Source organism: Prionailurus bengalensis, chromosome E2 (genome assembly GCF_016509475.1).
Source record: "Prionailurus bengalensis isolate Pbe53 chromosome E2, Fcat_Pben_1.1_paternal_pri, whole genome shotgun sequence".
NCBI lineage: Eukaryota > Metazoa > Chordata > Mammalia > Carnivora > Felidae > Prionailurus > Prionailurus bengalensis.
Window position 1 is genome coordinate 61,771,330 of NC_057352.1, and position 22,217 is coordinate 61,793,546.

General features: G+C 57.0%; 2 protein-coding genes, 1 long non-coding RNA gene and 1 other non-coding gene across 7 annotated transcripts in view; 3 read left to right on the forward strand and 1 right to left on the reverse strand.

Moving 5' to 3' along the window:
• The window catches only part of SPG7 (SPG7 matrix AAA peptidase subunit, paraplegin), a 32,900-nt gene extending 21,839 nt beyond the window's left edge, over positions 1 to 11,061 (forward strand). For 2 of the 3 annotated variants that reach the window (XM_043599919.1, XM_043599917.1), the window contains 8 exons: positions 2,498 to 2,622; positions 3,354 to 3,456; positions 4,135 to 4,245; positions 6,038 to 6,153; positions 7,622 to 7,778; positions 8,187 to 8,353; positions 8,951 to 9,028; positions 10,648 to 11,061. In XM_043599919.1, coding sequence (XP_043455854.1) covers positions 2,498 to 2,622; positions 3,354 to 3,456; positions 4,135 to 4,245; positions 6,038 to 6,153; positions 7,622 to 7,778; positions 8,187 to 8,353; positions 8,951 to 9,028; positions 10,648 to 10,848 — 1,058 coding nt within the window. In that variant the 3' untranslated portion in view covers positions 10,849 to 11,061. Of the gene's footprint in view, positions 1 to 2,497; positions 2,623 to 3,353; positions 3,457 to 4,134; positions 4,246 to 6,037; positions 6,154 to 7,621; positions 7,779 to 8,186; positions 8,354 to 8,877; positions 9,029 to 10,647 lie in introns of all 3 variants that reach the window. The other variant, XR_006300219.1, reaches the window with a different exon arrangement.
• LOC122494615 lies at positions 6,548 to 16,031 on the reverse strand. The gene is made up of 2 exons (XR_006300220.1): positions 15,853 to 16,031; positions 6,548 to 10,659 (listed from the first exon to the last, which is right to left on the reverse strand). It is a non-coding gene; the product is annotated as an uncharacterized LOC122494615 (long non-coding RNA).
• An 18-nt stretch (positions 16,032 to 16,049) lies between these two features.
• RPL13 (ribosomal protein L13) lies at positions 16,050 to 18,331 on the forward strand. 2 transcript variants are annotated; one of them, XM_043599921.1, is made up of 6 exons: positions 16,051 to 16,181; positions 16,391 to 16,511; positions 16,659 to 16,800; positions 16,996 to 17,169; positions 17,574 to 17,630; positions 18,154 to 18,331. In XM_043599921.1, the coding sequence occupies exons 2-6, from the start codon at positions 16,408 to 16,410 to the stop codon at positions 18,310 to 18,312; spliced, it is 636 nt and encodes a 211-aa protein (XP_043455856.1). In that variant the 5' UTR covers positions 16,051 to 16,181; positions 16,391 to 16,407; the 3' UTR covers positions 18,313 to 18,331. The 2 variants fall into 2 exon arrangements, with proteins under 2 accessions (XP_043455855.1, XP_043455856.1); XM_043599920.1 differs by having other exon boundaries at positions 16,050 to 16,181; positions 16,659 to 17,169.
• Positions 16,851 to 16,928, forward strand: LOC122495290. The gene has a single exon (XR_006300368.1). It is a non-coding gene; the product is annotated as a small nucleolar RNA MBII-202 (small nucleolar RNA).
• Positions 18,332 to 22,217: the final 3,886 nt, after the last annotated feature.

The following is a 22,217-nucleotide window of genomic DNA, read 5'->3' on the forward strand; positions in this document are numbered from 1 at the left end:
TGCTTTTTCATGTAAGGTTTTGAACGCGCTCGTCCACACCCGCCAAACCCTTTTCTGAGAGTTGGGTGGGAACACACCTCCTAGGACAGCCATAGCGGAGACGCGTGGCGCGCCGGGGCGGGGGGCGCACCGATGGCTCGGACGAGTCTGCGAGTGAGCCCGCACGGCCCTCGCTGGAGTACAGCAGCCTGAAGCGTGAGCCGACCCACACTCGGCCAGCCGCCCTGGGAGACAGAACCGAACTCACACCTCCCCTCTGGCCCGGCGCTCACGCGCCTGCCTGCGGCCCCAAGAAAGGTCCGCTTACGTGTGGCAGCTGGAAACTCCCCGCATGCAGCTTCTAAACCGAGCCTGCGTGTCCTTGCCATGGTTACCGTGAAGCAAAGGAAAGAAACTGAGTGCTCACACACCGCCGTTCGGATGGATCCCGAGGGAATTCTGCTGAGCGAAAAGGGCCAGCGTCAAGCGGCTACAGGTTGTACGGGAACACTTACGCAAGACTGTCAAAGTGACAGAATCCCAGAGACGAGAACAGACTGGTGGTGGGGTGGCCGTGGAGCAGGCCTGCGTACCGCGGGGACGTGGAGAGAGGCGGGCAGGGGGGTCGCGTGCAGGGGACCTGCAGAGAAGAAAGCTCCTGGTCGAGTGCGTTAGTCGAGGCGGTGAGAAGGCTCTGCCCTGCACGGCCAGCTTCCTGGCTCTGAGCGACCCTCGAAAGGACTTCTCTGTACCAAGCTGCACCTGTGTATCTGTAACTAGGTCAAAATGCAAAGTTTCTAGAGCAATCCATCCAGCCCTGGGGGGCTATACCCTCATGTGATCATGACCCCAGTGACGCAGGGTGCCTGGCCCGAGTGAGAGGGGCTGGCTCTGCGGGGAGGTGGAGCTGAGACCCGCCAGCAGAGCTCTGAGCGCTCCCGCAGCCCGTGCTGGGGCTGGCTGGCGCCGCCTGCGCCCCTGCCCTGCCGCTGCTCTTCCGCAGCCATCACTCCCACCGTCGTCCCATGTGTCTTCAGTTCACGTGACTTCGGAATTCCGTGTCCACGGCCTTCGGGAATCCTGGCAGGGCCCTCTCTCCAGTCAGCCTCTTGTTTGCCGGGTCACAGGTTGACTTCTCCTAACACCACGGTGCAGGCAGATCGAACACAGGGGGACACGCTGCATGTGCTGGCTGGTGCTGGCTGGTTTCCGGGTTCTTTTCAGAAGTCACGGTTACGTGCTGCACTCTCCCCTGACACAGAGATGTCAAGTAAGCATCCTGGCTTGTCGCCTTCCATGGAGAATGCACACATACAGGGTTCTCGAGGATTTCCTTGAGAGGTGGGTGTGGTTTGGGCATCCTAGTGGCTGCTTCTCGGTGACTCAGGGGTCAGTTCCTTGGTACGGTGGGTCCCAGGCCCGTGCACTCGTCCAGGCCCCTCACTGCTGTCATGCAGAGTGGAGACAGTGACAGTCGGCTGGGAGATGGCAGTGCCTAACACTCAGGCCATAATTCTGCAACCGTTCTTTTGAATTTCACTTAAGACAGGTAGTTCTATTTGTCAGTGTCAACTTATCAAGATTTTTTTTTACTAGCAAAAGATCAGGATATCTTCATTTTACTTATTGTTTAAGTGGGCTCTACGCCCAACGTGGGCTTTGAACTCAAGACCCCGAGATCAAGAGTTGCTCTGTTGCTCTGTTGACCGAGTCAACCAGGCGCCTCCGGCATTTTTCACTCTATTCCGGAACTTGTCAGGCATACATCAGGGCAGAGAGAGATGGGCGGCAAACCTCCACGTCGCAGGCCAGCCCTGTTCCAGCCACCCCGCTCCGTTCCTCTTCTCGGGTGGGTTATTTTAAAGCAAATCCAAATCTCTGAATCTTACGTGTTCTAAATCTTCTATGCTCTGAACGTAGTTCTTTACATCCAGAGAGATGCCACAGTATCGTCGTAATGCAGAGTTGACAGACACAGATTCAACACTCAGATGTCCAGTCAGGCTCAGATTTGCCCCGTTGCTCCTCAGGCGCACTTCTGCAGCTGCTTTCTTCAAACTGGGGTCCAGTCTGGTTCTCCTACAGATCTGCGCCATCGGTGGAACTTTCTGTCTGCACTTGTTTTTAAACTCCTGTGAGAAAGCGAGGGCCTAAACGCAGGCTACAGACCAGCATTAGGGACAAATTGTCCCAGACGTCTTGCTGCAGTGGCTCTGGCCCACAGCCAGTGCACCGAAGGAGCGTGGGGACAGTGTCCCCTCGTTCCCCAGGCCTGCTGGGCAGCTCTCTAAAAACGAGGTCCCCCCCAGGCGCTGTCTGGATGGCAGTGCGGTTCTGGTCTGTGGTTCAGCCTGTGGGCCGACAGCCTGAGGGAGACGGGTGAATTCTTGCTCTGTGGGGATTTTGATCCTCATTCAGAACAACGTACGTGTTCCTTTCTTGCGGACCCCAGGGGGAAATCAGTCCCACCCTGTGTCCTGACAGGGGAGCTCTACCTGAACGGCTGTCATCCCTCCAGGAATGGGCACCACGGACCATGTCATTGTCCTGGCATCCACCAACCGAGCTGACATCTTGGACAACGCTCTGCTGAGGCCAGGCCGACTGGATCGACACGTCTTCATCGACCTTCCCACGCTGCAGGTCAGGGTGGCCGGGGGCCGGCCCTTCCCGGCCCAGCTGCGACCGCACAGTCCCGGTGCCTGTCTGTCTAGACTTTCTTTGGCTTCCCGCTCTTCCCACCGTTTTGCAGCTCATTTGGCTCACCCACATCTTCTCTTTATCCCTAAACATTGGGGCTGAGTTTTGTAGCAAGAACCTCGGGAGTCTCGTCCTGACCCCAAGTCTGCAGGCTGGCCGTGGGTTTGGAACATGAGCTGTGTTGCCCTGGGAGCAGGTGCGAGCCCTGCCCGTGTCCCAGCCCCTCCAGCCTCCTTGGGCCTCTGGAGAGACGTCCGCCCTCTGGTGGCCAGGCCTTGGTGGTGCCCCGAGGCAGCAGGAACCAGCAGGCAGTGATGGCGACCTCACATGGGTGTCACCCTGGGTCTGACACTCGAACGGCTCCTAGGCTCTAAGGAGCAGAATGGAGCTCCCTGCTGCCACTGCTTCCAGAACAGCACCTTTCCCTTTCTCTGACCGCGTAAGGAGCATTCCCATCAGGGTCTAGAAAACACAGAACGTCTACGAACCAGACGTCCTACGAGTAAGCCCTTACGACGTGTGACCTAACCTTTCATTTTGAGATGCTGCCTGTGGCTCTCAACCGGTCGGTCTCACGTATGAAGGTCGGGAGTGATGACAAGGACAGGGATCTAACAGCCAGGGGCCCATCTGTGGGGCAGGAGTGAGCCCACACTCGTGTCCTTTCTCTGCAGGAAAGGCGGGAGATTTTTGAGCAGCACCTGAAGAGCCTGAAGCTGACCCAGGCCAGCAGCTTCTACTCCCAGCGTCTGGCAGAGCTGACGCCGGGGTTCAGTGGTACGGAAGCTGGTTCCTGCCGGTCCTAAGGGTGCAGGCCTCCCCCAAGTGCCCCACATCCCCCGCTCCGGGGTGGGGGTGAGGGTGAGGGTGAGGGTGTGCACGGGGAGCCAGACCACACAGCACTTCCCTCCCGGAGTGGTGCCAGAGCCCACGACACTGCTCCCGCCAGCGAGGGCGTTCAGGGCGCCCCGTGCGCGTGCCCACCAGGGGGCGCTCCTGCCTCCCGGGCTCTGCACACCGGCTCTCAGGGCCCTCCTGGGCTCGGGCTGTGCGCCCTTGATGAGTAGAATCGGATCACAAATCAGGATATTTTCTGCGCGGCTCTCATTTTAAAGGGCAATAGAAACAAAATCCCTTTTATTGTAATTTCTTCCCTTTGGATTTTTTTTAATGCCCTCAACTAGAATCTTGTGGAACCTGGAAAACTAACTTCTTTCCCCTCGGTGCACGTGTGAATTGCTAGCTGGAATAAAACAGCACGTGGTGCTCTGCCTGCTGACGACAGTTGTGCAGTAAAGAGCCCGGAGGTTAGGGTTAGGCTGGAAGGCACGAGGGGGAATGCTACGGGTCTGTCAGTAGTGTGGGTGGGGTCAACAAAGGGCGTGGGCGTCGCCTGCCAGCCTGTCTGCCAGTCGTCACTCCCCTGTCCTCCCCTCTCACCCTCTGTGTGGACAGGTGCCGACATCGCCAATATCTGTAACGAGGCCGCGCTGCACGCTGCGCGAGAGGGCCACACGTCCGTCCACACGTTCAACTTCGAGTACGCCGTGGAGCGAGTCATTGCCGGTACGAGGGACGTGTTCTCAGCAGGGCTGGAGCCCCACGAGCAGCCAGATGGAAGGCAGGGTGGTGGGAGCCAGGTCAGCTTCCACATCATGTGACAGAAGCAATTAGCAGACAATTATGATCGGGCAAGGGAACAGTACACAAAGTTCTATTTTTATGTCCGGTTGTTACCACGAGACTTATCCTTAGTGTAAAATACCGAGAATCTGCCAAAGAGCAGACTCTTCAAGAAGAAATATACAGGGATCTCCCACAGCCAAGGGTGAGTGGCACGCAGCCCCGAGGTGGTCAGCGGTGCCCCCAAGCTGCAGGCCACCCACCGTGGGGCTGAGGCCACGGCTGCCTGGGGACAGAGGGTCTCCCGAGAGCTGAGCTCTGCTGTCCCGCCTGTCTCTGCTTCGGGGTCTCGGCAGGACAGGGGCAGGGAGGGGGTGGCTTCCAGCAGTGCTTAATGGTCACTGCTCCGAGTGGGGTCCCTGGGTTTCTGTCAGAAGAGGGACTGACACGATCTCTAGACGTTTCCGCGGCCCTCCATGGCTTGTTCTTGAGCAGTGTCCGATCTAAGATACTGAAAGCTTTTTAAAAAGGGAAACTATTCCTTCCAAAGGTGTAGGAGAAGCAAGGCCTTGTCTGTGGAGGGGGAGCACCCAGTCGTGAGTCATCCCGAGGAGGGGCTCGTCCCTGTCACCCTCCACTGGAGCTAAAGTCTGCTACAAATACCGCCAGGTGCCCGTACCGCCGGTTAGGAATTGGCGTGGACAGGAGGAACTAAAGTGGCTGTGTCTTCAATGTTTTTGTTTTTTACTTTTTAATGTTTATTCTTGAGAGAGAGAGAGAGAGAGAGAGACAGAACACGAGCAGGGGAGGGGCAGAGAGAGAGGGAGACACAGAATCCGGAGCAGGTTCCGGGCTCTGAGCTGTCAGCACAGAGCCCAACGCGGGGCTCGAGCTCACAAACCGTGAGATCATGACCTGAGCCAAAGTCTGACACTGAACTGACTGAGCCACCTGGGTGCCCCTAAGTGGCTGTTTCTTACTACAAACTCGGTTTTAGACAAGCCCCTTATTTTTACATGGGAACTGATACGCTTGCAATAATGGTGTGAAGGCGAGAAAGACGCCTGTCAATACTGATGACGCTGGCCCTGTGAGCAGGCACCAGAGCCCCCCGGCCTCACTCTGCGGCCTGCCTGGGCTAAGGCACGTCGCGTTCAAGCCCACCCTCGTGTGTAGATGCTCACATCACCAGCTCTGGTTGAGATGATTGAGCTGCTACAGCCAGTGTGAGGAAGGATTTATAACCTTGCAGTAAATGGAGGTGACCCTCCTACCAAATACCCCAAACCCAGAGCTGATCCAGGATGCCTCAAGTGGAAACTCAGGGAGGTGTGACGGGAGCAGAGGGTCACCAGGTGGGAGGCATCGGGACTGCGGCTTGCATTGCCCGTCTGGGGGGAACGGCAGGGCGCAGCCCGGAACCCGCTCGGGACCCCATCCAATCACAGCAGCCCCGCGGGCCCCTGAGCTGAGGGTGTTCCTAAAGCCTGCAGGAGCTTGACTGGCCGCTCCCGCATTCACAGATGCACAAACGGGGAGCCTCCAGCAACCCCCTCACCAAATGAGCTTCACACAGTGAGGAACACAGTTCTTGGTGTTGGCTGGGGGCCGAGACGCGGGAGGCGAGCGTCCAGTGAGGACGTTGCTCTGGTGACACAGGGTGGAACTCTGTGAGGCCAGGCGGAGTGCCCGGGAGACTCACCCGGGACCCTCGGACTCTCCGGCCCTCTTGCAGGGACCGCCAAAAAGAGCAAGATCCTCTCCAAGGAAGAACAGAAGGTGGTTGCGTTCCACGAGTCGGGCCACGCCTTGGTCGGCTGGCTGCTGGAGCACACGGAGGCCGTGATGAAGGTGGGCTGTCCCACGTGTGCGTGTGGCCGTGGGCGGGTCTGGGGCGTCGGCAGGCGTGAGCCCCACTGGCCCTTGGACCACGCTGGCCTCGGAAGCACCGCGTGTTCTCACTCGAAGAGAAGGCACGGTGTGAGGTGGACAGGGGCACAGGGCAGAGGCGACCGTGCAGGGTCCCTCATCCCGGGAGGCAGAGGGCAGGACACGTGGCTCCAGCTGTGGGGCGAGGCCACTGGAGAGCCACGCAACGACTCGGGGGCCCCCTCTCCTGTCTGCACCCTCAATCTTGGAATTAAGAATTGTCAAGTTTACCACCATGTCTGAAAGCAGTAACGACTCCTAACCTTAAAAATAGGTGTGTGGAGCTCACCTTAAAGAACTACCACTCTCATAAGCATTTGGGAGTTTGATGAAAATTTATTTGTATCAAATGCTAATAGTATAAACAACTCCTCCGGAATGGTGGATTCATGACCAGGGAACCGAGTGACCCTTCAGGAAAACGTGAAGGTGTGGGAGGCGGGTGCGGATTGAACTGTGCCCTGTGTCCGGCCTAGAGGGGGCCGGCGGGTGCAGGGAGGGAGCCGCAGCGCTGAGCATCCCCAGCACCGAAGAAGGGGACACGTGGCCGCTGCCAGCCGGCACGTCTGTTTACTGTCCTTGAACTTCTTTTCAGAGGTGTCAGTTGTAGCCAAGTAGATTGTTAGTCTGGTCGTGTCTGAGAGGCCTTCCCCCAGAGGGCCCGAAGTCCAGTGTTTGTGACAGACAAGTGGACGCAGCCGTCATTGAGGTGACCTGGGTCAGGCTGAGGACAGTCACCAAGGGTGTGACATTTATGGGACACTAAATATTTCAGTAAGCAAGATAAATACTTGAATGCAGTGTCTCAAGAAAAATTAATGCAGAAAAATCCTGGATGAAGTAAACGTAATTTAAAATGTCCTGTTTGACGGCCAAAAGATAAATCTGTCACAGTGAGAACCACCCCCCACCCCACCCCCACCCGGCCTGGCACTCTGCCAGTTGCGGATGTGATCATTACTTAGAGCATCTTACAGTGTAATTCGCTAAAGTATTAGCCTCTCAGCTTCCTCTCCAGAGCCCCTGCGTGCCAACCTGGTGCTGCGCTGGCGGGGGAGAAGGGCAAGGATGGTCTCCAGTCTTGGTGTCCCCAAGGGTTTGTGCAGTCCCATGTCCACCGCGGTGGGCGGTGACAGGAGGGCACGACGACTGGCCCGGGGCGGGGCTGGGGCTGGGGCTGGGGCTGGGGGGCGGGGTCCTGTCTCCTTGGCTCCACCCAGGAAGCCATCTTTGCCGTGCGCCCAACGGCACGTGAGCTGTTCTCCTTGGTCACAAAAGTGAGGCCGGTGCAGACTTGCTCTGACTGCTTTGCAAGCCTCCAGTTAAAGACCGTCTTGCCCCACCCCACCTTCGTGTCCTCCTGCTCACTCGGCCGCCTGACGCTCCGCAGGTCTCCATCGCACCGCGGACGAACGCAGCCCTGGGCTTTGCTCAGATGCTTCCAAGAGACCAGCACCTCTTCACCAGGGAGCAGCTGTTCGAGCGGATGTGCATGGCCTTGGGTGGCCGCGTGTCGGAATCCATCTCCTTCAACAAGGTCACTTCTGGTGAGGAGCTGGCCCGTGCTGGTTCTGGCGTTCGCAAAGTGCTTTTACATCCACCGCGCCTTCCTCGTGGGGTTGGGAGGGTGAATCCGATGGAGGAATTCGGAGGGTGGCTTACACACGTACTTCTGAATTTCACTAAGTGTTCTCAAGCTACTGGTACAGGTGCTCGTGTCCCCAGTGACACAGGGGTTCGGCGTTGACAGGGGTGTTGTCAGAGCTGGACGTGTGCTGGGGAGCTGCCAGGGAAGCGAACCCAGAGGTGCACCCCACGTAGTGTTTAGAGTTTTAAGACTCTGTCCTTTAAAGAACAGTAACAGGGCACAGTTGTCCCCTGGGTCCTCTGCGGTCAGGCCCGGGCCCGTGCCACTCTGCCAGGAGAGAAACCTCTTTCTCGGCCCCATGCTCCAGGGGCTCAGGACGACCTGAGGAAGGTCACGCGCATCGCCTACTCCATGGTGAGGCAGTTTGGCATGGCCCCAAGCATCGGGCCCGTGTCCTTTCCCGAGGCGCAGGAGGGACTCACGGGAGTTGGACGGCGTCCCTTCAGCCAGGGCCTCCAGCAGATGATGGATCACGTGAGTGCGTGCCGCCCCCTCTCACGGCGCAGTGGGTCAGGGAGCAGGTGTCTGAGGTGCTGGCGCTGTGCCGTCACGTGGTCCACGTGGTGGGCTTTCCAGTCCTGACCCCTTGTGGCTCTCACGTTCTGAGCGTCTGCTCTCGGGTGAGGACTTGTGTGGCCCCTGGCGAAACCGTCCGTGAAACGCCCCGAACGATGCAGCCGGTGCCCAGCGGTCCCCAGCGGTCCCCGCACCTGCAGGACACATGCACGCTCCCTGCGCGACCTGGCCGGGCCCACGTGCAGCCTGGTGCGCACGTGAGGCGGCCGCACGCTCCCCGGCCTCCAGGAGCTGGTGGGCGCCTGCAGCCGTGAAGGGGGGAGGGGTGGGAGGCAGCCTCCTGGAACAGGGGCATTCGTGGGGGATGGGGTCAGGGCAGGAAATGCCACTGGCAGCCAAGCTCTCCTGGTCCCCGTGAGCCGGAGGTTGGCTTCCTGCCCCGTGGCTCTAACGTGTGCTCTGATGCCAGAATTCTGTGCCAGAATCAGGCACAGGACATGTCGTGAGCATTGGTCTGCCGTCCTGCTCGTGACAGATCTGTTCGCCCATTGGCAGGAAGCCAAAGTGCTGGTGGCAAAGGCCCACAGGCACACGGAGAAGGTGCTGCGGGACAACCAGGACAAGCTGCAGGCGGTAAGGTTCTGGGCACCTGCCTGTCCTTCCCTCTGCGGGGGTGGGGGCAGGCAACCATCGCCACACGGTGCTGACGTGGCTGTCACTCCTCGAGGGACTCTTTCCGGCCACAGAAAAAGCAGCTGTTCTACACTCCCCCCAGTTCGACTGAAATCTCACCTTTTTCAAAGACCACTTGGGGCATGGCAGTCTTTTATTTTCCCTTTATTTATCTTTTGGGAGGGGGAGAGGCAGAGAGAGAGAGAGAGGGAGCGAGAATCCCAAGCAGGCTCTGTGCTGTTGGCACAGAGCCCGATGGGGGGCTCAATCTCATGAACCGTGAGATCATGACCTGAGTTGAAATCAAGAGTCGAATGCTCAACCGAGCCACCCAGGGGCCCCTATTTTAAGTCATGTCTGTGCCACACATGGGGCTTGAACTCTTGACTTTGACTTCAAGTTTAGAATAATCTCAGATTTATAGAAAAGCTGCACATAGAGCATAAGACCCTTCTACCCCATGGCCGGTTTTCTGTATCGTTAACATCTCCCTTGAACGTGGTGGGTTTTCTACGAGCTAGCGAACCAGTGTCGATACGTCATTAACTGAAGTCTGCGCTAAATTCACGTTTCCCTCGTTTTTATCTAATGTCGTTTCCTGTCCCTGGACCCCACTTCACTCCTGGTTGTGATGTCTCGTTAAGCTTCCCTGGGCTGTGAATTCCCGCTTGCCTGTTGGCTGCCGGCTCTGGCAGTTTTCAGAGCAGTGGCTTGGTGGGTGTGGTGTGTCCCCCAGCTGGGATCTGTCTGCAGTTCTCAGTGAGGCTGGGAAGGCGGCACCTGAAGCGGGTGCCTCCCGTGTCCCTCGTAGAAACGCGCAGCACTTTGTGGACAGGCCGCGTTCCCTCACTTCCTCATTCCATTCAGATGAGGCGCTGCTCCCCCAGGCTGGGGTGCTGCCCTCACAGTGCTGCCCCTGGACCAGGGGGCTGTGGGCAGCGCAGGGACCTGCCGAGCCAGAACCCGCCGTTTACCAGGCCCAGGTGCCACACGTGTGCGCTGCGGCTGCTGCTTGGCAGGACTGGGTGGGGCTCCTCCTGCGGGGGCCCCGGGTGTCCCCCCTCTGCACCATGGGGGGCGGGGCGTGTTCCAGGGCCTAGCAGCTCTGTCCCTCCCGAGGAAGCAGTGGCCCTGCTCAGAAGTGCCTGGGGCGCATCCCTCACGGCCGGTGCGGGCTGTGCACACGGCCCCCTCAGCGTGCTCTCTGGGACCATGTCTAGGGAGGCAGAGGCTCCCTTGCTAGCCCTGGGCACCGGCGCCCCGTCCCCACGTTCCGGCCCCCACTTGTTCCCCGACGTGCAGACACACGCACCGTGTTTGGTAAAGGAAACTAAAGTGGCCCCAGAGAACAGATTTGGGAGGGAAGCAGAAAAACGACGGAGGCCGGCGGCCGGGAGGCTGCCCGGAAGGCGCAGACGAGGGTTCCGTGCATGAGCTGCCCGCTTACACTGCTTCCCTGGGAAGCCGCCTGCCCAGGGCGTCCCGCTCCAGACGCCCCCTCCCTGCTGGGTGCTCGGCTCTCAAAAGGCTCATCTGTTTCCCTGTCCGGGGTTCACACACCACTCGCTGTGTTCCGTCAGCTGGCAAATGCCCTGTTGGAGAAGGAAGTGATAAACTACGAGGATATCGAGGCCCTCATCGGTCCGCCCCCTCACGGGCCCAAGAAGATGATCGCGCCTCAGAGGTGGAGTGAGGCCGAGAGGGAGAAGCAAGACGCCGGGGAGGAGGAGGCGCCTCAGCAGCCCCCACTTCGCGGGGAGGAGACATCTTGGCCCAAATAGACGGGCCTCCTGGATTGTGCGCCGACTGTGCCGTGGGGACGCGGCGTCCTCCGCAGACCCAGGAAGGGAACGCCTCACTGAGTGCCCCGCCCCCGCCGTTCCTCTTCTGCCCAGACTGGTACCCCCTCCCAGCCCTCACTGGTCTCTGAAAAGACTTCTGAGATCTATTTATTGACTGCCCTCCCGGTGAGAGGTAAACGTTTTTGCAGATGACTTGGCTTTGTTAGTAGATTGTTTTATCCGTGCCGGGTACAGGTGCGCATGGGGTACAGATGGGCATGTAGATCCGAACTCCCAGGCCGGTGACCCCGTGACAAGGTGGTTTTGTGTGGGAGCAGCTTGCTCCCGCCAGGAGTTCATGCGGGGCTGTCCCAGCTGCTGGGACTTCATCAGAGGGCTAACAGGACCCCCGAGCCAGCTGCCGCCTGTCCTCCCTCCGGTGGGCCTGTCCTGCTGGCGCGTCCACAGGGTCGGCATCAGGGCCAGGCCCTGGGCTCTCGGACGTTAAAATACTGCCACCTACTGCTGTGCAGACCCGGGCACCAGCCTGTCCTGCTGGCCTGGCCTCCACACGAGGGGTAAGCCCTGAGGCCTGCTGTGGCATTTGTAGTAAGTTCCAGGGGGAGAGTCCATCTTGTGCCACAGGGCCAGCTCTAACCCAGACATGGGGTCATGCGTTTCAGTTTAGAATGTCAGCCCAAGATAACCTACAGAAGAGCCCTGTTGTAGGAATCTGGGGGAAAGGCCCTGGGACGCCCCCTCATCGCAGCAAGCGAGGTACACTCGGTCACCTCGGCCCCCTTGTGCCCAGGGGTGTGCCACACGCACTCCGGTGTCCCCACCCACTGCTCTCACTGCGCCTGCCCTCCCTGCGCAGCGGTGTTCGGAGCCACGGACTGCAGGTGCTTCCTGACAGAAGGGGTAGTTCGGCCGCCCATCCCACAGTACGGCCCGAGGGACGCAGTATGTAAGCAGGTGGGGGTCACACCCGAGGGACGGCAGCTCTGAGAGCACTGTGGCCTTTGCCCCAGGTCCCCAAAGTCACTTCCAAAGATGGATATGCAGTTAGGAGGGTTCTGGTCTCTTCGCCCCAGGGTGGCACCCTCCGTACCCTAACCATGGACGGATGTGGTCAAGCTTATCCCCCTCCTACTTTACCAATAAATTGGCCCGTGCCCCTTTATTCTCTGGAAAATCGTTTGCTGACCACAAGATACACAGAAACCAAACGTAAATGGCACAAAAAGCGGCCCCTCCCTGCAGCGGAAGCAGGGGAGCCTGACTTCCTAGCACTCACTGGTGGGATGGGGGAGGTTCGCTATGCTGACTTAGAGAAGCTCAAGGCGTCTGCGACTTTGGGCCCCCAAGTGGTCACAAGTGATGTCACCTCCGGGTCATCAGGTGCTCGAGCGCCAGAAGTCACACCTCCTCTACCATCTCAGGCAGGGACTGAGGCTGCCCCTCAGACTTCCTGTCAAGAGCCTCCTCCAACTGCATGTTGGTCTGGGGCAGCCAGACCACACGGGGCAACCGCGTGTTCAACACCCGAGCCGCAGCCCTGACCCTCTGCCCTCCACCCAGCAAAGGGGGTATAACATGGCCTGACTGTAGCTTCTGGAACTGGCTTCACCTGAGTCCGGTATGCGAGGTCTCCTCACCAAGAAAAACATGTTTTCTTTTGTTTGTTTTTTAGTAATCTCTACTTCCAACGTGGGGCTCAAATTCACGATCTGCAGATCAAGAGTCGCACGCTCTTACGATTGAGACAGCCAGGCACCCCGAGAAAGTCACATTTTCAAAGTAAACGTGTGTTTAACACCATCAGCCTATTAACTTACATCCTTTAACAATACAAATTGTTCTCTGTAATCTACACTTGTACTTAGGATTCTTTTATGTTCCCTAAAAGCTCCCTTTTTGTTGCAGTGTAACAGACATGCACGTACATTTTGATGTTCGTATGTGCCGCAGGGTGATCACAATGAGCCTAGTTAACACCTGTCACCACACAGGTATTTAATCTGATGAGAACTCTTAAGGTCATACTCTTAGCAATTTTTAAATAAAACATTTATGATTATGACACTAATATTCTTTCCACTGCCTTTCACTGACATCAAGTGTTCCTTCAGGTTTTAGGAACCTCTGTGTTAGCCTATATCTGATTTACGGGTAGGCCACGATTCTGGAAAGCTGAGATGATGGATGGTTATGAGTTCTGTGATTAAGCAGCGAACATTAGCCTGTCCTTGCTGTTATTAGGCTGCTGCTTCTCCTAACTCAACCATCAGCCCATATTTATATAACATAACATGCAAATTTTACAAAGTGCTTTGGGATATAACCTCCCCCACTTCCCCAAACAATATAAAATCATCACTTCTGCTATGATATTAACTTAAAAAATCAAGGGGCACCTGGGTGGCTCAGTCAGTTCAGCGTCCGACTCTTGATTTCAGCTCAAGTCATGATTTCATGGTTCACGGGATTGAGCCCCACGTCCTGCTCTGCTCTCAAAGTGCAGAACCTGCAGGGGATTCTCTCTCTCCCTCTCTCTCCAAAATAAATAAACATTAAAAAAAAAAAAAATGACCGTGGGTCTGACAGAGTTCCAAAAACTATTGTTGACAGCCTCAGGTGGAATTTCTCTGAAGCCAACACCCACAGCACCAGCTGGAAGGCACTGGTCAGGTGCAGGTGCTGAGTGACAAGGCACTGCTGGGAGTAACTGGGGCTCCCTCTTGCAAGGAAATTCTGGGAGGCTGCACAGAGGACACTCCAACACCTTCAGGCATGTTTATCCAGGAATCCCTGGCTACCTTATTTATGTGCATGCAGTTTGCAGCGGCATTAGCTGGCTCCTTCAGTGGCCCCTGCAGGCCCAAGCCCAGGGCAAAAGCTCTGCAGCAGAGACGTGGCTGTGGAATTCTGTGCCCAAGGGGACACGGCCTGTCCCTATAGCTGATGAATTTTAAATGCGTGGGCCAGCCAAGTCTTTGTATCAGAAGGATTCCTGCTTAACACTTTAGAACAGTTCGGGGCGCCTGGGTGGCTCAGCTGGTTAGGCAGCTGACTTCGGCTCAGGTCATGATCTCGCGGTCCGTGAGTTCGAGCCCCGCGTCGGGCTCTGTGCTGATGGCTCAGAGCCTGGAGCCTGCTTCAGATTCTGTGTCTCCCCCTCTCTCGGCCCCTCCCGTGCTCATGCTCTCTCAATAACAAATTAAAATTTTAAAAAAACACAGTTTATAACAGTTCATTTTCCTCTTTCCCAACAAGAAAGTTGAGCCTATTTCTAGCAGATTTCCTGTCAGAACCGTTTTTACTTCACTATTCTGCATACTGTTCAAAGGAAGTAAGCGTGTGGAGTCTTCAAGCATGGGATCCTGGAGTCTGCATCGGGCATGGTGTGCGCAGCAGACTGAGGTCCTTGAATTACAACTTCGCTTTCTTACTGCCAACTTGATTCTGATCGGTGTTTCTATTTTCTGACCTCTAACCCCCAACCGGTGACCCATGGCACCCCTCAACCATGAGCGGCTACAGCTCAGGTCAAGATGTGGCTCAGGGCAGACGGAACTGCACGAGTCTGGGGTCTGTCCAGAAAGAAACTGGGGATGGGGATAGGAGTGTGTTTGAGACTAAAAAGAACACGGTATCTGACCACGATGATCCACTGAAAGGGGTCTGAGAAAGACCAGGGAGGTGCGGGCTAACATTTGATGGACTACGTTCAAGGAAAATCCGCACGGGCCAAGGCAAGTATGTATTCGGCAGATGTTTCCCCAATGTCCCTCTGCTGCAGTTATGGGGGTCCACGTTCCAGTTCCACCAGAAAGAAGGGACTTGTGAGGCAGATGATAATCCCTCTCACGGTTTTTGTAAGGACTGATGGAGGGATCACTTGCTCTCTTCTCCCCCGCACTGGCTCCCAGCACGTCACATGGAAGTGGAGCTGTGTGACATCCGTGACAGCCAGTACATTCACTCACCCTGTACGGGACACCGCACGATGTGCTGTGGTCTAACACAGACTCAACTCCCACTTCACAGAAGGGAAAAATTCAAACGATGCCCAACGTCTCAAAACTAGTACAAAGGTTCCCAAGCAACTCCAGCCACTTTCTTACTGACTCGCCAGCGACTCTCCAGTTGAGCCCATCTGTTTGTGAAAGTGGCAGACCAAATTTTAAACGTCACAGGTAGATACCATTCCCAAGTTCACGAGAAGTACTTTCAGCCTCTCCTGTGCTGACAACAGTCACAAAGTGGGGCTAACACAGTCCTTGTCTCCTAACTGAGCACCCAGAGCTAGGGTTTGGACTTTCCGTGCAGGCTCAGCGCATTCGTCTCAAGAGACTGCAGGTGCTTCATAAATTACACATGTTCTGTGTCCATTCTACCTGTTCCGTGTCCCTGTCCAAACCCTGTAATTCCCCAATGAATCTCAACCTGATACTTATAACACCCAAGGGTGTCTCAATAGGGCAGAAAACTGTATCCGCACCTTATGTACACAGTGAAGCACACAGGCCTCCATGTTTCTCATTTTGTGTCATAAAATTCTTCGAGTGTTAAGTTCTGTTAGGAAGAAGCTTAGCGTCTGGGGGGAGGGTGGGAAAGAAGGAGAGTTACCAGGCTGTAAAGGCTCACGGAAAGGGACAGGGTGTTGGCGGTTTCCTAGACTCACCCGGGAGAACGGGAGACGCGCAGGGCACAGGTCACGGAGCTATGTCGGGCTATTTATTGAATGCATGTTTTCCATGACGCCCGTCTCTGCAGGGTCTGCAGTCCGTCACCCGGATTCTTACCCCCCCTCTGCCCGACTCGGGGAAGGTACAGCGCTTGTGCCGTGCAGCGTGAAAACGCATGCGAAGTACTTACGCTCCAGTTAGAGCACTCAACAAGTGTCACTTCTGGGTAAACAAAGAAGCACAAATGTTTCAAAAGGTTGGAAAGGCACAAAGACGGACGCGGAGGCGAGGCTTCAGGGTTAGGGGCACGTACCCAGTCCCGTGACGTGCAGGAGCAGGAAAGACTCGGCACCCAAACAGCCGCTGCTCTCCTCTGGCCTGGCCGTTCCTCCTTGAGGGCCGCGGAGTCCCGCAGGACCCGCCGTCCTCCCAGCACGGCCCGGGACCCAACCCGCGGGAAGCGGGAGGCGCCACGCCCGCCCAGGCCGCGAGGTCTGCTGGGAGAGCGTGGACGTCACTTCCGGGATCCCGGGCTCTGACTGGCCGGAACCCTTCGGCGCTTTTGATTGGCCGAGCCCAACACCATCCCAGGGTGCTTTGTGGTAGCAGTTCCTTTCCGCTGGCCGTTCTCTTCCGGAGGAGGTGAGTGTGCTCGATCCAGGCGCCTTTGTCTGCATCGGGTGGCATCCGCCGCCATCGGTGTAGGGCCGCGTCGGGCGCGGCCGCAGAGGGGCCTCGGGCCCTTGCCGCAGACGGGAGAGGGCCGTGGCCCGGGTTCTGGGGCCGGGCGGGCCGCCGCGTCCTGCCGGAGCCCGGGGCCTGACTCGCTCCCCTCTCCCGCGGCTCCCCAGGCCCGTAGGCAGCAGCCATGGCGCCCAGCCGGAATGGCATGATCCTGAAGCCCCACTTCCACAAGGACTGGCAGCGGCGCGTGGCCACGTGGTTCAACCAGCCGGCGCGGAAGATCCGCAGGTGAGCCGCCGCTGCCGGGTGGGGCCGCGGGGAGCCCACGGTCAGGTGCGCTTGAACCCCTTGGCCCGGTGAGCGCGCGGCCGTCGGGAGCGTGCGCCGGGGCCGGGCCGGGGGCCAGCTGACCGCCGCCCGCCTCTGTCCGCCCAGACGCAAGGCCCGGCAAGCCAAGGCACGCCGCATCGCCCCGCGCCCCGCGTCCGGACCCATCCGGCCCATCGTCAGGTGCCCCACGGTGCGGTATCACACCAAAGTGCGGGCCGGCAGAGGCTTCAGCCTGGAGGAGCTGCGGGTGAGTGCGCCGGGAGGCGCGGGAGGCTCTGCTTGGCGGCCCCCGGTCCATGATGACATTCTCCGGAATCGCTGCACCTCCTTGATGAGAGCGCTTTTGAACCCTTTTCCATCTGACGGCCGGGCACCCGGGTGGGGGCGCGGGGAGCGGAGGCCCCGGGGTGGGGGTCCTGCATCCGTGTCTGTCTGGGGGCAGGTGGCTGGCATCCACAAGAAGGTGGCGCGGACCATCGGGATCTCCGTGGATCCGAGACGGCGGAACAAGTCCACGGAGTCCCTGCAGGCCAACGTGCAGCGGCTGAAGGAGTACCGCTCCAAGCTGCTCCTGTTCCCGCGGAGGCCGGCAGCCCCCAAGAAGGGGGACAGCTCGGTGAGTGCGCCCTCCCCGCCGGGTCAGGGTAATCTCTGCCTCCCCGCAGATAGAGGGACGCGTGTGGGTGGAGAAGGGCAGAGCTCCTGGCGTTTCCCTAGGTGTGCAGAGCACCGGGAGCCCGGCTTTCCCACCTGGGTCGCGGTCAAAGCTGTTGGCTGGAGGCCGGGGGGTTAGGGGTTTATCTTGTTTGCTTTGTAAGTTTGGCTCACGTACAAACGCTCCCCTGGCGTCTCCATGTCTCTGCTCGACGGAACGGGGGTTCGGTGACTTGTCACCCAGGTCTATGTGTGTGCACCCGTAGGTGGGGTCACCCAGCAAGCGGGGCTGTTGTCCAGGGTTAGAAGCTTGCAGCCTTTGGGGACTTGAGGTGAGCCCGGGTGACTCTTGTCCTTAACCAACAGGCCGAGGAACTCAAGCTGGCCACGCAGCTGACAGGACCGGTCATGCCCATACGGAACGTAAGTGGGCTTTGGGGGGTGAACCAGTGAGTTTTCGGGGCGGAGATTGGGTTGAAGGGTGGCAGCCAGGGCCTGTGTCAAGATATATAGGTTTGTGAAAAAGAAACCTTTTTTGACTTTGGGAGCAACACCCTTCACTCTTAACAGATGGGCTCCTTGAGGGAGGGCCTTGTTTTCATCTTTGGGGACTCATTTGTTTCGATTTTTTTTTCTTTTTTCTTTTTTTTTTTTTTGTTCCCCTCTTTGCTATTTGAAAGGCCAGGCCACAGGCAATTGCACGTTTGGTGATCCAGGACGTGACTGGGCCCTTGACTTTCTCTGCCAGGGAGGTGGGCCCAGGCCTCCCTCGGTCCATGTTCTCTGTTGTTGACGGTGACACAACGTCTGTCTTGGTGTCAGCGTAGCCTTTCAGCAGCCGATGGGCAGACAGCGTGCGCCTCCACGGTTTCTGCTGTCCTCATATGCTGGGTTTTGTTTCCGGCCTCACTGCAGGCAAGGGTTTGACTCCTGTGCTCCGTTTCAGGTCTACAAGAAAGAGAAAGCCAGAGTCATTACCGAGGAGGAGAAGAACTTCAAGGCGTTTGCCAGTCTTCGCATGGCCCGTGCCCATGCCCGGCTGTTTGGCATCCGGGCCAAAAGGGCCAAAGAAGCTGCAGAACAGGATGTGGAAAAGAAAAAATAAAGCGCCGTTGGCAACTTGAGATATTTGCGGTCTCCGTGTGACAGCGGTCTCCCGTGAGGGGTGGGGCAAGGACGTGGGGATGTGTGCCCTTGCTGAGGAGACCTGGCAGGGGGTGACAGCATCTTTGCGGGGAAGTCCAAAGACCGAACTGCTTTTTTTAGTTTCAGAGAGCACATCCCAAGCAGGCTCTGCGCTGTTATTGTGGGCCTGACACAGGCTCAAACTCCTAAACTTTGGTCCTTTATTTTGCAGAGGTGTTATAAAGGTTCATTGGCTTCATTGTTAATGAGTATTTTCCAGTTACTTGAGTGTCTCGGGGGTCAGACCCTTCCTGGGCCTGTCTGCACTTCTCCCGTGCCCAGTAGCAGCCCCTTCACCCACATTTGCAAGGCATCCAAGCTTTGGTGCAGAAAGCTGGCCTTTGTCCATCCTGAACACGCGTTGGGGCTACTGAGCCTGTGTGGCGGCCAAGCGTGCCCTCGTGGGCAGGCGGCACTGTCCCCAGACCCTTTGTGACAGCATGATGCCCCAGTTCCTTTGAAACGGGAGCTTGGTTTCTCTACGGGTGGGTACTGAGGTCCAGCCCTGAGCTGGTCCCTCGTCCCAGCAGGGCCCACTCTGGGGACTGGCACTCAGCAAGTTTTGCTTCAGTGCTCCAGCCCTGTGGGCATAGGTGTCCACAAGCCATGAGAGGTGTGTGTTTCTGTGCCCGGCACCTGTGCTGCCACCTGAGTTTGTTTGGAACCAGATTTCAGATAGGTTTTCATCTAACAGATGATTTGGAAGGCACTTTACTCCACACCTGAAGTAAGTTTGTAAGGGGCTGACCTCCATGCTCCTGCACTTGGAGAACCTGTGCCAGGGAAGGGTCAGCTAACCGGTGGGAATTTGAGGCCAAGCTATGTCCTGGACCATCCTGTGAAGAGGGGATATCCTGGTGGCACGGTTTCCACAGCATTTGTGCAGAGAACCTGGTAAGGAGTGGGATTAAGCTACCTTGACCGCAGGTGGCTCTGCGCTTGGGCTGGACCCCAGGCCTCCAGGAACGTGCACGGCCGTGGCGTCCACCACCCCGGCACCTGTGATCCAACCTTCAGTCACCTCTGGACATACCCTGTCCCCCTTTTGGCATTGTGCTACCAGAACGAAGGGCCTTTCCTGCCCTCAGGAGCCCCTGGGACAGGCTGGACACCTGAGAAGCCTGGGGTAGGGGACCCGCACACTAGGACCCTGTTCACTGGGTTCTCTGCAGCAGCCCTCCTCTGGTTCTGTCACAGTTCTGGGTCACCTGAACTAAGCAGCTTCCAAGGGTCACTTAGCGCAGTGCCATGAACTTTTGGTGAGCGGGACCAGCCCCACCCCTGCAGGTAAGCTACTCGAGCCGTTTGGTAAAGCCAGGCGGGAAGTAAGCCGGATCCTAGGACTTGGGGCTCCTGAGCCCCACCAAAGGGGCTTCTGAAGGTGCCGGGCCCAGCTGGTTCTCCCCCCTGCTTGATGCGCTAAACTCCCTGACCTGCAGTTGTGAGGACTTCTTTCCTCTGCAGTCTGGAATGCTCTTGGTGGGTTCGAAGATTTTTACATCACCCAGGACTTGGGTGAGTCTGGTACCAGAAGTGATTATGGATTGGACAGCCCAGCTGGTGTCCCCTCCGAGCTGTGGCCCTGTCTGGGGAGCAAGGGGCCCCGGCCCAGACTTCCCCGAGGCTGAGGAAGGATCCCTGCGAGGTGGAGCTGGGAGCCTGGAGGGCAGGTGGTGCCAACCAGCCTGGAAAGCCTAAGTTCTGCTGGACTGGTGGTGGAACCCTGGTGCCTGTGACGCGGTGGCTGGGGAACGACCGGGTGAGAGTGAGCTCATGCGCGTGGTAGGCACCGCAAGGAGGCTGGAAGGACGTCCCCCGCGACTGGTCCCTGTGTGTCCGTCGGCTCCAAGGCAGCCCTCGCCACGGCCAGGGTGACGGGGTCCTCTGTCAACTGGCCGTCCCCTGGCGTTCCGGCTCCTGGAGGGTTTCGCCTGGAGTGTGTGCGGAACTGCCCGGGACAGACGGCTCCTCACTCGGCTGTGTGTCTGGTGGGGCGGCAGAGGCATGAGGCCACAGAGCAACAGGAAAACGGGGCCTCCGTCCTCTCTCTGGTGAGCAACTGAATTTTTCCAGCAAGCACGGCCTCTGGTGAGGTGCCCCAGAGCAGAGAACCGGCTGTGCTCTACCCTCCCCTGTGTGTGGTTTTAGCCACTGTGTGTGGTCGTTTGATGCGCAGTGTAGGAAACTAACCCTGTACAGGGCAGATTCCTTCACCCCTTTCTACACCCGGGTAACGTTCCACCAGCTGGTGTGCTCCGGGACACGCGAGTGGGGGTCCGACACGGAGTTCGGCTCGTCAGGCCGGTCGTGTGTAGGGTGCAAGTGCATTTTGAGGTCAGATTCCCAAAGTGGGTTCACGGGTGTCACTAGCTATGGCCATGGCAGCCCACAGGGGTGCCTGGGCTCCTGCCACCCACCAGATGGCCCGTGTCACACGTGTACCTCTTTGCCAGTTTTCGGATAAGCATTGTTCTGATAGAAGTTGCAAAGGTTTTTTTCTCAAAGTATTTCTCAAAGTAAAACTTTAAACTCAAAGTTTTCTCTTTTTTTTTTAAGCAGGTTTTTTTTTTTTATATACTTATTTTTGAGAGAGAAAGAGCGAGGGTCCTAAGAGGGCTCTGCACTGACAGCAGTGAGCCTGAGGCGGGACTCAAAGTCACGAGCTGTGAGATCATGACCTGAGCCGAGGTCAGACGTTTAACTGACACCCAGGCGCCCTATCCTGTAGTTGCTTTGTTAAAATATCTACAATTGTAGTGTTTTAAAGAAGAATTAAGATTAACACTAATTTCCACTTGCTTGAAACTGTTGTAATTTAGGGGAAAGACTACAGTTGTTTTAGGTGATTTAGGCTTTTTGCCGCTTAACTCAGTTCAAGCCAGAGAGTAGGAGGTAAGTGCATGTGCAAAGGGCTCCGGGTTCTTTTCTCTGCTTTTTTTGTGTCTCACACATTACTTTTTATTTACAGATACTTACATTCATCATGTTTTCTTTTATTGTTTCTGGATGTTCGCTTTTTTTTCTTTTCTAAGTTACAGAAAATATGCTCTTTATTTAAAAAAAAAAAATCCAGAAAAGAGAAGAGAATAAACCAAAGTGAAGGGTCCCCTGAATCACCCCCACCCTCCAAGCACCTAGAACAGCTTCTGCATCTACCCAGAGTGGTTTCCGTGAAGTTATATTCTGGTATAAACAGCTGGCCCTTTTGTTTTCATAAGAGCAAATGGCGGGGGTGCCCAGCTGGCACAGCTGGAAGAGCATGCCACCCTTGATCTCGAGGTTTCTGGGTTCAAGCCCCACACTGGGTGCAAAGATCACTTAAATATTTTTTTGACAGCAAATGGAGTCACACTGTGTGCGCTGTTCCGTATCATTCCAGCTCTCCCACGTCTCTCTCCCTTCACTCCTCTGCCTGTAGAGGACCCCTGAAGGGGTTTTATTTAAACAGGCCTCTATATGGGGCGCCTGGGTGGCACAGTCGGTTAAGCGTCCGACTTCAGCCAGGTCACGATCTCGCGGTCCGTGAGTTCGAGCCCCGCGTCAGGCTCTGGGCTGATGGCTCGGAGCCTGGAGCCTGTTTCCGATTCTGTGTCTCCCTCTCTCTCTGCCCCTCCCCCGTTCATGCTCTGTCTCTCTCTGTCCCAAAAATAAATAAACGTTAAACAGGCCTCTATAGGTGAGGAGCCCTGGAATGCTGCTGTTAACTTGCATTTCTGTATTATTTGTGAGGCTGAGCCTCTTCTCATATTTGCTGGCAAATTATCTGTGTGTGTGTGTGTGTGTGTGGTTCCTCTGTTACATTCTTTGTCCATTTTTCTATTGTGA

What these genes read in the sequence shown, in the direction of transcription:
- RPL13 (XM_043599920.1), top strand. Translation starts at nt 16,408, where the DNA reads ATGGCGCCCAGCCGGAATGGCATGATCCTGAAGCCCCACTTCCACAAG. An exon ending in CCGGCGCGGAAGATCCGCAG is followed by an intron (nt 16,512 to 16,658) that starts GTGAGCCGCCGC and finishes CTGTCCGCCCAG; the next exon opens with ACGCAAGGCCCGGCAAGCCA. An exon ending in CGGTCATGCCCATACGGAAC is followed by an intron (nt 17,631 to 18,153) that starts GTAAGTGGGCTT and finishes GCTCCGTTTCAG; the next exon opens with GTCTACAAGAAAGAGAAAGC.